General features: G+C 38.0%; 1 protein-coding gene across 2 annotated transcripts in view; it reads right to left on the bottom strand.

Moving 5' to 3' along the window:
- The window catches only part of CNKSR2 (connector enhancer of kinase suppressor of Ras 2), a 1907760-nt gene that overhangs the window by 503471 nt on the left and 1389148 nt on the right, over positions 1-15141 (bottom strand). For both annotated transcript variants that reach the window (XM_069204730.1, XM_069204731.1), the window contains one exon: positions 8218-8432. In XM_069204730.1, coding sequence (XP_069060831.1) covers positions 8218-8432 — 215 coding nt within the window. The remainder of the gene's footprint in view (positions 1-8217; positions 8433-15141) is intronic.

Here is a 15141-nt window from a genome sequence, read left to right as displayed (position 1 = left end):
AGGCAGCAACTAGAGGATCCAATGGCCAATGTAGAGATCCACAAAAGCGCATTTTAATTTGGTCATGTTGCAGTTTCCCTTGACTATTCATGGTGCCTGGAAATCACAACTTAAGTGGCATGATTGCCACCAGCTTCTAAAACACTATTGTGCCACTAACTCTACACTGGAATCCAATTCCCACCGCCAATAATTATTCCTAAGCTTTCATTCGGTAATATTTAAATGAATATGTCCCTTGTTTGATACAGCAATATGTTTCTCATGAAACATACTAATAGTTCTAACTTCTTACCTCTATACAAGAAAGTATCTCCTTAAGACGTATCTTTCGTAACTTGCCAGAATTCTTGCACAATCTTGCACATTCAGTATAACAAACTTTTTCGGAGGTTATCAATCAACCAATATTTAGCATTGGATTTCTTGTGTCCTTCATCTGTTCATATGTGTAATCCACAGGAGCGACTCATAGAGCCAAAAGGACAGGGCCAATAACTACTAAAGTATAACATTGTCCCAAAAGGTATCATTAAATGTCAACATAAGATGATTTGTACAATACTTAAACAGTGTATTGTGAGGAGTCTAAAGCTGCTGAAATGGGGATAAGATACTAGTCAGTTTAGAGGAAGAAATTACTTTATACATACATTCATACTAATATGTAGCAGAAACACAACCAGTAGAAATGTGTAAAAAATGCAGGTGCTCAGTGTAATGTGATCACATGGTACTCAAACAGTTATGCACGAAGCACAAAGAAAATTATCTAAATGAGACTATAGTAAAAGAATTGACAGACGGAACTTCAAGGCATTATGCCCCAAAGGAAGTCCATAGTTCACAAGGATCAAAATATTGCTCAATGGAGATGGTGGTTAGACAAAATATTGAGTTTAAAATATTGGGAGACATAAATATCAGAAATTAAATATTGTGACACACTATCGTGATGCACTAATATCATTGATAGGAATATTGTTTTTGAGGTACATGATATTGTTTAAACAATATCTATGCTTTAAATATGATTCTCAGTAATGTAGTTGTTAAAAATATTGTTTTATTAATTATTTTAATGTGTTTAGTTGATAAATTACTTTTATGTGTTACTATTGTCCATATAAAAGTTATTCATTTCTTTTAATATAGTTTGTAATTTTAAGTGATCTAGAATTGTTTTATTGAATTATTATTAGTGTTGTATAGTTTTGTAGTTGGTGTGAGTTTGTAGAGATGCAGGGTGAAAAGTTAAGTAACGAATACTTAACAATGAATAATTAATTGTTTATTTCTTTTTTAATTGATTTGTAACTATGCAATTAAGGAATACTTATTTATTTTACTTATATATTAGTTGCAGGCTGCTCAGTTTATAGGGGTCTAGAGAGGGAAGTTAATTAAGTATTGATGAATTAAAAATGTATTATTAATTGGTAATTAGTTGTTCACTTGATTTTTAGTTATGTAAAATATGGAATTGTGATTTAGTTTACTTATATTTTAGTTGTAGGGTGCCAAGGCTTTAGGGATCTAGAGTGGGAACTTAATTAATTAAGAATTAATATCATTTGTAAATTGATCATTTAGTTGATTTTTTAATTGTGGAAATTATGTAATACTGATTCATGTCACTTATGTTTTAATTGTGGCCTGGTAGGTTTGTAGGGGGTAAAGGGCAGTACGTTAATTAAGTAATAATTAATTAACTATTAATTATTATGCATCAAATATTTAGTTGAATCTTAAATATCTAAACAATGGAATGCATAATTATTTTACTTATATTTTAGTTGTGGGCTCCTAGGTTTGTAGGGGTCTATGGTATGAAGTTAATTGAATATTAGTTAATTGACAACTTTTTATTAATTTTTACTTAATTATTTAATTGATTTTAAATATGTAAACTATGCAATACTTAGTTATATTGTAGGAGCGGGATGCTAGGTATTGGGTAGAGAGTTATTTAATTAATGATTGATTTACAAATACTTATTTGAAAAATTATTTTATTGATCAGTAACTATCTAAATTGATTAATTGTTTTTAGTTTTTTAACATATATAAATACACGAATGTATATATATATATAAATATATATATATACATATATATATATATATATATTTACAAACATATTTATGCATATATATAATATATATATTTCATGTTAGTTAATAATTTTTACATTAAGAGTTGGATATTTTTCTACATTCACGTGGCTACTCATATATGCAATGTGTTTGAAGTGAAGTAATTTCCCTAGTCTTTCTTAGACTGCAGTCTGAAAAGTAAAGTTAATCTCTTTGCAGTTCAACACTTTTCCTATTGATGCTTTATTTAGAGTGGGAATAGTACATTTCACCCCTCTGAAATCCAATGCTTTTCCTAATGTTGCACAGACTGGAGTGAGAATAATAAGTTTTACTCATCTGAAGTCCAGCACTTTACCTATTGTTGCATTATTTAAAGTGGGAAGAGTAAATTTAACCCCTTTGAAGTCCAACTCTTTACTTACTGTTGTACAGACAGGTGTGCAAATGCTAAATTGTACCCCTCCGAAGTCCAACACTTTCTCTACTATTGCACTGTTCTGAGTGGGAATAATATATGTCACCCCTCCAAAATCCAACACTTCCCTTGCTATTGTACATACTGAAGTGGGAATAGTAAATTTTACCCCTTGAACGACTAACACTATCCCTACTATTGCACTGTTTGGGGTGGGAATAGTAAATGTAACCTCTCATAAATGGTACACTTCCCCTGCTGCTACACAGACTGGCGTGGGAATAGTAAATGTTACCCCTCCAAAGTCCATCACTTTCCCACTGTTGCGTTGTTTGGAGTGGGAATAGGAAATCTAATCCCTCCAAAGCCCAACACATTCCCTATTGTTGTTTAGACTGGAGTGGGAATAGTAAATTGCACTCCTCTGAAGTCCAATGCCTTCCGTACTGCTGCTTCGATTGGAGTGGGAATACTAAGTTGAACCCCTCCGAAGACCAATACTTTCCCTAATGTTGCACTGACTGGAGTAAGAATAGTAATTCTAACCCCTCAGAAGGCCAAAACCTTACCTACTATTGCGATGACTGGAGTACAAATAATAAATCAAACCCCTACAAAGACTAACGCTTGCCTTACTGTTGCGTAAATTAGAGTGGAAACAGTATATTTGAGAATCTTAAACTCCAATGCTTTTCTAATATTGTTTAAATAGATTTCATAGCATTGCTTGTTTTTGTATAATATTTTTTACTATTTGCTTTTATTTTTACATTTATTTTAGTGTTTATTGTCATTTTAATTTAATAGTTTTGGAGTTTTACATGTTTAATATGTTATGGATTGCCTAAATCAATTAATGTACTTTTTGTTATTTGTATAAAGTATTAAATAGTAGTGGAATTTATCTATTGTACATTAGTTTAAATGTATATTTTAAAAGATTTAACATTTACTCCTTGAAACTCTATCTATATTAGAAATTTAAATTTTTGTATATTTCTGGATGATATTAGTATCAATGACATTTATTGAATTGAACTGAATTAAATTGAATTGAAGTATCAATGATTTTTCTCTGATATTTGTGTACTTACCATTATATGTATCTGAGCCGGATTTCATAGCAGATGACATTTTTGACACAATAGTTTTGTCAACTTTATTATTTGCCACAATATTGTGTCAGTTATCCCTGGAAACCACTATATAAAACAATTATCAGTTAATCAACATCCTTCTGAGCGAGGTGGTTGTTGATCATGTTTCATCCCACTCCACGTAAAGGTGTCATCATCAGGACAGAAGTAGGGTATGACTGAACTCATCAATCACAACTTAAATAAAGTAGATCGTCCATACATAGAAATCATGAAATTTGCTCAGATTTATATGGAGAAATCGGAGGACGGGCCTGAAAAGCATTCCATAAGGCAGTCCCGTAGGTGGCAATGTCCTGCTAATGGGAGTCAAGTGAAGATAAAGAGCTTGATGCACCCTCTGTGCAAATTAAAGATGTCAAATGACTGTGTCCGATAGTGAAGACAATCAGGGCTGCCCCCAAGAATTAATCACTGGTATTCTTCTCAATATATCTAAATTGTGACTTGTGGTTTTATCCTCATTTCATCAGTTCTAGGTACCTCACAATATATAGTTTAAGTATTATAAACATAATTTTCAATTGATGTTTAATAATACCTATTGGGGCAATGTTGTATGTTAATAATCATTATCTTTACGTGGCACACTTACATTCCTTCTCTTTCACAAAATATTTAGATAATTTTGCTACATCAATATGTATCTTTATGCAATCCTATTCACTGTTGTTTTTTTAGAGGTGTGTGAGCCACTGAAAGCTTGAGTAAGGCTCAAGCTAGAGGCTTGGCTCTTGCTCACCTTTCGAGTGGCTTTTGCCTTCCACTCATTCTCTACCCACTAGCACCAGGAATTAAAGAAACAAACAATACATAAACCTTTGAAGTTAAGAAGGAGAGATAGAGATAGTCATCTACCGGTTAAATTGCATAAAATGAAACCAGAAAACCAGAGATCAATCCTAGCTTCCCAATTTGACCAAATTGTATGATCCTAAATGTGAAAAATGGTGATACTGGTTATGGGGTGGAGGGGGTGATACCTTAATCAAGCAGCCACCACAATCCTTCTCAGGAAGAGACACAAGACTACTTCAAATTACTTGTGCTCAGCGCTTTCGTAGCATAGTGCGAAGCAGTCAGTTTTAACTTAGAGGCAATGTGTAAAGAATGTAGCACTTCAAACAGTAATAAAGTGAAAACAAAACACAAGGTAAATCCCACACCAATTTAGAAAAATAGGGCAAACTTCAATAAATAAATCAAGACCAAAGTGATAAAAATCCAATCAGTAGAACGGGAGTAGGCAAGTTTAAATATTAAAATGAAAACAGCGCCAAAAAGCACAAAGCACCAACAGTGTTTATCTGGTCCCATGAGACTGGGACAGAGACATAAGTTTAGGATTACTGCATTGGAGTGCGAGCTGGCTACAAGGACCAAGTTAAGCCCTTGGAACAAAGTACCTTAAATCCTGATGTGTTGTCTGTGGGCCATTGCTTTGCAAGACTTTGCGTCATCTGGCGTTGCTTCCAATGAAGCTGTGCGATGAGGCTTTGCAGGGCTTTTGTGTCGCTTCACGTCAGTTTCAGTGAGCTGTGTGATTTACCTTGCATCCGTTCCAACGAGACTGGCAGCTGTGCGGTGAGGCTTTGTGTCATGCGGCATTGATTCCTTTGAGGCTGGGAGCTGTGCAATGAGACTTTTTAGGGCTTTGTGTTGCATCACGTCAGTTCTGATGGAGACCAAGGCTGGACTGGTGGAGTACCATCAGGCTCACTTCCAAGAGTCTAAGACTGGTATGACACTGTTTGGGAGGGTAGAGCTCACACACGGCAGAGTCCAGGTGCTGGGTTCAAGATTATTGGAAGCCTGTTATATCCCTGAGGCATCTGATCAGGATGCCAGCCAACAACCCCTTGGAGTCACTCCTAGTTCTGGGATCAGAGTTGCAGGCCCATTTCTTCTCACCCAGGCAAGATGGCAGCAGGCAACAGGTCAGCAGGACAGCAGTCCTTCAGAGCAGCAGTCCAGCAGAGTGGCGGGTCTTTCAGCACTACAGCAGTCCCACTTCCTGAAACAGTCCATAGGTCCAGAAGTATACTGAAGAGATGGCGTCTGAGGTTTGATATCTAGACCAGGTGCCTCCTTTCGAGTGGGAGACGCTTCTAGAGGTTTCCCTCCGAAGTGTACAAGTCCCCTGCCCTGACTTCAGACTAATTATAGGGCATATGCAACCCTTTGTGTGGAGACAGGGCACAGCCTATGCAAGTGTAAGTAGTGCTGTACCCAGCTCTGCTCTCCCATCCTGCCAGAAATGGCCTATTCAGGCTCACAGAAGCTCTCCATTGTGTGTGGCTGTCTAGGAAGACTGCACAAAGCCCAACTGTCAGCTACACCCAAACATGTGAGCTAGAGACAGGCTGCAGGCATAAAAAGTGACATTTTCAAAATTGTAATTTAAAATCTAACTTTACCATAAGAGAGGATTTTTCATTACAAGCCCAAAGACACCAAACATGAACAGTTCACCTGTTCCCATTTGGAGATTATGGCATATTAAATGTAATAAGATAATGCCAATGTAATCCTATGGGAGAATTAGGCCTTGCAGTAGTGAAAAACGAATTTAATAGTTTTTCACTACCAGGACATGCAAACTGTAAGTGTACATGTCCTACCTTTTAAATACACCGCCACCTGCCCCCTGGGCTGTCCTGGGCTTACCCTAAGGATGACTTATATGTATTAAAAAGGAAGGTGTGGGTCTGTCAAAAGGTTTATTTTTCCCACGCCAAAATGGTAGTTTAAAATTGAACACACAGGCTGTAATGGCAGGTCTAAGACATGCTCAAAGCGTTACTTAAGTGGGTGGCACAACCAGTGCTGCTGGCCTACTAGTAGCATTTAATTTATAGCTCCTAGGTAAACATAGTACCACTTTACTGGGGGCTTAGAAGTATAAGTAAATTAAATATTTCGGTATGTCAGTTCTACCAGATTTTAAAGAAAGGGCACAAGCACTTTAGCACTGCTGGGCAGAATGATTTTAGCAAAATTAGGATGAGTGAAGTCAAAATGTTTGGAGATGAACCTGCAGAAGGTACAATGTCCAAGCACTAGACAAATATTTTATTTTAAAGAGTGTCCAGTATCTTCATTATCACACATGAGAGAACCTTCAAATACGTGAGTTCAGGATGTACACTGCAGTCAAACCTTGTGTTTGACTTAATAGATTATAATGTTGTTCCATCTATAATGAGAATCGAGGCTACTTTTAGGGTAGACATGACAACTGGTTTGTCATTTAGTTCACTAATGGCATACATTGTCATCCAAGCCAAGCCAAACCTCAACTCTCTTAATTCATTGGGTCACGCACCTCTTTCATTATCCTGTACAAAATAAAAGTAGGGGTATATTTACAATAGTTTGACGCAGGGCAGTGCTACAAACCTTCGCGCTGCGCTACCCTGCATCACAAGAGAATCGCAGGAATGTGCCGTACCTACAAGATGAGGCTCATTCCTGTCCTTTTCCCCTCCACTGGCACATAATGGGCTACCATGTGCCAACGCAGGTACCCTTGCACCATACAGAATGCAGCACACATAGAAAAAGGAAAAAACAAAGAGGAATAAGGGGATTTCTCCACGTTGCGCCTCCATTACGCCTCCTCTGGGGAGGTGTAGGCTTTTGACGCTCTCCCAGGTTTACAAGTCGTTGTAAATCTGGGAATGCATCACAATCCATGGTGGAAACACCCACTGCAACACCCATGGAATCCCTCTTTGATGCAGCGTAAGTCAACGCGGCAACTTGTGCTGCGTTGCCTTCCTCCATATCTACAAGGCCATGGAAAGCCACGCAAAGTGGCTTTGCGTTGCCTTCTAGACATGGGCCTGCACCTTGTGACGTCAGTGCATCAAACACATTGGTCCACCAGCAGCGCAAAATGCTTATAAATGTGGCCCATAGTCTTAAGAAGCCTTCTGCTTTTACATTATGCCAACCAGGAATAAACTCTCGTTTTATTTAACTGAGATTCATGAATCCGATTAGTTGAGCTTCAATACCTACATAAATTTTACCATGCCCACACCTACTAAATTTTAAGGCAAAGGCTTGGGATTGTTTTAAAAATAAACAGGATACCTGACAGTCACAAAAATTCTTTACATCTTTTACTAACCCGCGTGTATAAAAGAGTGACTGACGGAATAGTTGCACCCTTCTTTTCTAAAAAATCCTGACCTGAATGTTGTGTGTTTATTATCCTCATTCATACATGTGCACTGCCATTAACCGTCACTAAGCACGTTATCGATGGACTAACATTCATTTACATCACTTTGCTAAGCCCCTCAATTTTTTTCCCTTCAGGAATTTTCTCAAGCAATGAGGATGAAACCTCACGAAGTGCACGCCTACATGAGTAGTGTGATTTTCACACAAAAGCTAATAAATATATATTTGATTACCATCCTGTTAGAGCTGATTTAAAAAAAATATATATGCTATATATTTTGATGGGAAAAGAAGATTCTGATGAAAGTAGTTGATATGATGTGCTTTATTTTCAAAGAACAGAAGTTCCTCTTACCATAGGTGGGAGTGCTGTCTCTCCTCCCCGCAGGAACACTTGCCCTCCCTTTCTCATATTCATAGCAGTAAAGAATGGCGTCTTCTTCCACAACATTAAAGTGCTTTCGGTACTCCTGATCAAGAAATGAGTTTGGGGATTCGGATCCCTTAGGCACAGGTTTTCCTACAATGTGTCTGGGGATATCATCACATCGTAGATCTCCCTTTTCATCTCTGTGATTAAAATAGAAATATGTCAGCTAATAATTTGAGGGATTTGAATAGATAAGTTAACCATACAGAGGCATCTGCACATATTCATAAAAATACCTTTCATTAGATTGCAACAAAAGGTGTGGAATGCAGTAGGTATAAGCAAATGATGACAATGTTTTGTTGACAAGAGGACACATGGAATCACATATATGATACAAAACATATCAATAATTACAATACATGTGACAACGTCAATGACCTCATCAATCATCTCTGCTGAGATCGCCTAATATATCAGAAATTGCACTGATGAAGGAACTCTGCATAAAAGATCTGAACTTTCTACATCAATAGCATTGTTGCTCACTGCACCTTTGAAGACAACATACAAGCTAGTTGGGAGGCTCAGTGACCGTGTGCACATAGACATCTATAACTGTGCAAACGCAAGCTCACAGATTTGAACTGAAGAGAACTGACTTGGCCTTTTTTCATTATATATTTGAAAAATACATATTGATCATTTTGGGTAACATTAATACCTGCGGCTTACACTGCCAAGAAAGCTATTCAAGGAAACTGCAAGACTGTGGCAGAAAGATTTAAATGAAACAGTGTTTCTTGGCTGCTGTGCGAGTAAAGGATTGTTCTCCTAACCATAACTTTCAGTATATAGTGTTTTTCAATTTTAGTTCGTAACCATATAACTTTGCTTTTAAAGTAAATTTCTTGAGTTGTTTCTACGCATAATCAAAAGCCAGCTATAGTATTGCTTTAACCTATGTTTTTTCAGGGACTTTTGGGAGGTTTTCAATCATATACCACATTCAAGAGTTCCCTGCACCCAATGTTGAGTGGATGCCAACCACCACTGTGCATAGTTTTCAGAAATGTGCAGCGGTGCTAGACTCAGGATCTGGTCTCTGACTGGCTGAGATGGCATTTTTCCCATCTGCTAACTTGGTACCGTGGGTCAGGTCGAGGTCCCAAAGAACAGAGCAATCAGATTGGTTGGATGCAACATCTACAGAAATGATGCTGCCAACATTACAGGACACATACAAAATAAGGTATAAGGGGGCAAGGGTATGAGTACCCCGATCTCCATTGAACTTGTTGGAGATATACATTGCAGTAAGCATAGTCAGTCACCGGGCTACTGAGCTAGCTTTTATGTTGTCTTCAAAGGTGCAGTCAGCAACAATCATATTGTTGCAGAAATTGTTGTCAAAACGTTCTGTTTTTTAATTTGCAGTACCTTGGACTGACGAAGCATCTGACAATGTATTTCTAATTTTGGAACCATATTTCCTCAATACCATTGAACAGATTTACACCAAATAAGAAAAATCACTCTTTTGAGTAAAGATCGAGCTTTCTGAGAAATTTGGTGTAATTCTGTTGAGCTGTTTTTTTTCAAAAAAATACTTTCTAAAAATTCCTAGGAGAAATTGCATGGATAAAGTGCGTTTTGGAATGCCCTCTTTTTCATGGGCTACTGCTTGATGGACCATCCACAACTTTCCAAGAAGAAGCTGAGGTGGATGAATTTGTTTTGGAAAGTGAAAATTCGACTACGTTCGTCAAACAGCGGTAACGTTATTAGCAAAACAAAAAGATTCAAGTGGAAAGCCAAAATTAAGTATAAATGCACAGTACTGGAAACTGAAAAAGCAAAGGTTAAAGTGATGTTATAGTCAGGTGTTGAAAAAAGAAAAAAGATTGTTTAAAAACAAAAAAATACTGAAATTCACCAGTTTGTTGCTGAGTTAATTATAACCTGCACCTTTATCATTTTCTTCTTCTGCCCTCAAGTATTACATCACTCATGACATGTTAAATAACATCATTGAGAGGCATCTCAAATTACATAATTTATGACATCACTGATGACAACATTGATACAACCATAGTCATATACAGCATGGAGTTACTCATTGTACATGTGTGGGTTCATAGCATGGAAGTAAAGAAAGCTTTAGAAGCAAGTGTAATTATACATGTTGAAAGTTATATGATGCATCATTTACAAATCACTAAAGTTTGGGAGGAGGTGCAAGTTATAGTTAGCTCAATAAACTGTACAGAATGAGTGGAGTTGTGTATAGAAAATCTGCAGGTATCTCTCAGTGTACCTTCATGATAATTTGGTGGTTAATCTTTTGATTAGGGTATTACTTATATCATTGTATTTTTGAAGTTGATATCCACAAATACATCCTCTGAAGAGATAAGTATTTTACAAGGTTATTTATTTCTTAGGCACTGGGAAAACCTTAACACTATCATGGTGAACCAAAGGTGGTTACATTTTAGAATATACAAGCCCATATCACTCATATATGTGATACCTTGATAGATCATATACATTTAATACATGGTTCATCCAATAAAATCGCTTTGAATATATGATCTCCAGCATATTTGGAGTGGAGACAGTTGCAGGTGTGAACAAACACTTTCCCTTACTCTTTAAACTGCCCGACACCACAGTATCTTTGGTTATTCTTAGCTCTGTGTATTCCACCTCTAAGTTTCACTTAGTGACACTTCTATCCCTGAAGTGTCTGGGCACTACAGATCTGGTGTTGACATCTAAGCAGAAACTTTTCAATCATCCACCCACATATCAATGGTCAGAGTGTTGATCCAATATTGCAGTATCTCATGGGTGAGATGAGCCATGTTTGTTGTCGAGGGAATGGAAAGAAGTGTGGGATGGTTTATGCTGTTTGCCTGCTTATTGGTCCATTCACGTGAAATGCAGCCGACAACTCAGTAACACCATCTACCTGTTAATGGTAGCTTGGGCTGTTGAGGCCATGCTCTACTGCCTACTTTGAGATGTGCCTTGCTGTCTTTGGACCTGTGCTTAGTAGGCTGATGTTGCAGAGTGGCAGAATGGTACAAAAGATCAGGTGGTGGGCAGTGGCATAATGAAAATGTGGTGGTCCCCCTGAATAATGTGCTGAGGGGCCCCAAGTCTCACATATCTCACCAATGTACATTGGCCTTGGACTGAATGGAGACCCACTGTAATGTTGGGTGCCCATTCAAGGGTTGGGGCCACGCTGCACCACTGGCTCTTCAGGGGCCCACATTACATCCCTTGTGTTGCCAACAGAATACTTATCATCACCCGCCCACTCTGATGAATGAGCATCTATTGAGCTTATACCCGTTTACTGGGTCCAAGTGAAAACTGGGGGTCTGAATGTTTACTTCCGAATAGAACCTAATGTGCCTCATATTGCACACACTTGCACCATATGCATGATTTGCGAGGGGGCTTAATGTGACGGCAGAGGAACTGGTGCATAATGCTAAATAGCAAATCCTAAAGTAGCTGGTGAATGTGATCCTGTATTGCTCTTCACTTATGACAACTTGCTACTCTTTCACATACCGATGGGTCTCCAGCATTTGCTTAACCACTTTGTGAATTTCAGCAAATCTTGAGGTCTGGAGATCAATGCAGGGAAAAAAAGCTCATGATCATAAATCCCTATTGTTCATTTAGAAATAAGTTGACCATTGATGGAATAAAGATGAACCAAGTAATGAGCTTCCATTCAGAATAAGGTTTGCAGAGAAGCTCAACTGGGATATGCAATTGCAAAAAAGTAAATCTCTTTTATCTCACAGAGCAGCTGTGATTGTTAGGAAGCATAAATCATTGGTTAACAGAGCTGTTTCCCCACTGTTGAGGTATACAGAGTGGTGGCCCTGGATGGAGTGCTGTATGGGGCAGAAATATAGGGCTCGTGGGACACATCAAGACTCAAAATTACAGAAAATGTATTTGTAAGATCAATTTTAAATGTCCCAGCTAGTACTACTTTAATTCCTTTATGGTGGGATTTGAACCATGAGGGGATTTATCACATTGCCCTCTTTAAAATCTTGACCTATTGGGCTAGAATCTAGACAAGCCAGGAGCTGTTTCCATATAAAAATGCCATGCAGGAACTAAGGGCCAGATTTACAAGGTCCTAGCGCCACCGCAGCATCACTTTTAGTGACGCTGCAGTGGCGCTATTCACTGAACCATATTTACAAGGAGGCATGAAGCCACTTTTTGTGGCTTAACACCTCTTTGAAAATATGGGCCCCTCCAATGAAGTTTTCAGCTGCAGTGGGGCAGGCAATGGTTGTTGCTGTCGACGTTCCACCGCAACACCCATTGATTTTGACGCTGCCCTAGATGTATGAGAAATCGTATGACTGTGACAGCGCCAAAAACTAATGCCACCCCAGGGGTGGAGTTAGCATGGCACAACGAGGAGGAATATTTTTATTTCGCCTTGTTTTTGCTTTTTCTATGTGTGCTGCAATCTGCAGCACACATAGAAGGAGCAAAAGGCCATGTACGATTGTTTATGTGCAAGAAGGTGTCCCATTGCAAGCAGCCTAAATAAGGTAAACTCAAACTGGTGCAGTTGGATCCTAACTGCTGCATTGTCATAGAATGTTCCTAATGAGGATCACTGCTAAGTGTGCCTGGGTGCCACATGTTACAGGCATCCTCATTTTCTTAAATCTGCTAAACAACTACATCAGTTTCCTAAAGCTGTGCATCAGAATATGTGAAGCGTGTGTAACTCTTCACTGGGCACATAAATGTTGACCTCCTATTTACTAACTAAAATCCTCTGTCAATTTTGTCATTTTCAGTTTTAATGGGTTACACGTGGTACATCTGCATTCATACTGAGAGGCAAAATTATATTTGCCACTGCAGGAGCCATTATTGAGATAGTCCTACAAGCCACATACATCCAAAGTAACCAAGTTGGGAAATACATTACGGTTCTGAATACTCTTATGTTACAATGACAAAAATTGGTATGATTCTCATTGAAATATTACTCATGTAAAATCTCAGAAAATTGTTCTGAAAAAAATGAGTTGAATCTCATGTTCAAATTGTGACTGTACATAGAACCATCAAGATAAAGAAATAAAATGTGCAACTGGGATAAAGCAAATTATCACCATCCTCAGTAAATATGTCAAATCATTATTTGCTGTTTAACCATCAAGACATGTAGTGTGTTTGATATCTACAAATGGAAAATTACCAGGGGATGCAAAATAGATACATAAATAGCCAATACAACATCTGGAAAATGCCCAGATATCGAGATGAGGATTTTCTATTTGGCCAGCATTTAAACACCTTCGTAGAAGCTCATAAGCAAATCAAACTTCTAATTCACAATAAAAAACATTTGACAGGCTAGCAAATATGTTGGTGCAGCTGTTATAATGTTATTACTTCAAACAATATGGTATAAGGCTATTGCACAGACAACTGACCTGTCTTCAAAGTGAAGACTAATAGGTTTCATTACTTTCAGGAGGCCGGGTCCATTATAAGCACTATTCGATAATTTGGCATGTAGGGTTGTGACATCACATTTCTATCAAGAATGAATTCAATATATTTTACACGAGGTTATTTGTAGGGAAAATTCAAAAGGGGAGATACCTGCATCCCAGAGAAGGACATGTAGGAGATAGCCTTACATGAAAAGGAGAAGTAACTGTATCTTGTAAAGATTGTTTAAGGGAGAATGATTTCATCCTAACTTCAAGGGAGATCAGGTGTGTTTTCATTTCCCTAGTATCAGAGGGACTGGAGATGCACACTTGTGATTGGAGATGCTGGTGAAATGTAGAGGACTACGCTATGTGACCAGTGTAGTCAGAAAAGATGAGAAACATTTTAGGATTTTGTATCTAAGAATCATATGAAAAAGTGTGTCAGGTGTAGAGCTTCCTGGCCATCCAAGTAGGAAATTGGAGCATGGTAAATGTGTACCAATAGACAGGCAACACCATTCTCCATAACTTGCAGATCATCATTCAGCACCGGTAGAGTGGCTGAAATGTCATACATGTAATGGTATGGTATTCTATATTACACATTGTTTTTATAATGTGCACATTCCCCAATTATTTTAACTTTTAGCACTATAGGATGTGTGGTCCTATGAGGTGGACTGTGTGGATCCAAGTTGTTGTCGGGAGGGTGGACGACTTTCCCTATGGAGGTTTTCCATAGGGAGTCATGTGCCCTGCCGGTAGGTGCAGTTAGTAAATGGTAAGGATGTGGGGGCATCGAACTTGTCACACAAACCGTAAACCAGAGCTAGACCCTGGGTTACTCCTTCATTTGGAGTCTTGTTGGATCCTGTTAAGCATGGCATGGTTTGTGCCTATTTAGAAGTCTTGGTTAGGTAAATATGTTTGTGGTCAAGAAGGGGTATTATTTGCTGCTATCCTAGCTGTTCATCTGAGGTAGCACTATGATATTAAAAGAGTAGCTTATTGTAGTTGATACATTTGGAGGCTAGGTGTGTTGCATGGTGCTGAAACATTTCTGCTGTGTAAGCATTGTTCTCTCAAGCCATGTCTGAGGTTATGTTTCCTATTTATGTGTTTTCCTGAGGCCCAGTTCTAAGTTCCCTGTATTTAAAAAGTGTCCTTGAATGGACTAGAGGTAGATTTAAGGAGGTCATGTTATAGAATGAGTGACTGTTGAGAGGTAGAGCCTCACATGACAATTTCCTAAGAACAGAAAGCTGTGTAAAAGAGTAGATATTTTGGATGTTCAAAGGGTTCACGTTGAGCTTTATTTAGCATGAGAGTGATCTGACAAGATTTCAAATAAGTGGCATTCCAGCTATGTTGAGGATCAGAATTTTATTGTTAAAACTATTAT

The sequence above is a fragment of the Pleurodeles waltl genome, chromosome 8 (genome assembly GCF_031143425.1).
Source record: "Pleurodeles waltl isolate 20211129_DDA chromosome 8, aPleWal1.hap1.20221129, whole genome shotgun sequence".
In the NCBI taxonomy this organism is placed as follows: domain Eukaryota; kingdom Metazoa; phylum Chordata; class Amphibia; order Caudata; family Salamandridae; genus Pleurodeles; species Pleurodeles waltl.
The sequence above is the reverse complement of the archived record's forward strand: the minus strand, read 5'-3'. Positions and strand labels throughout refer to the sequence as shown.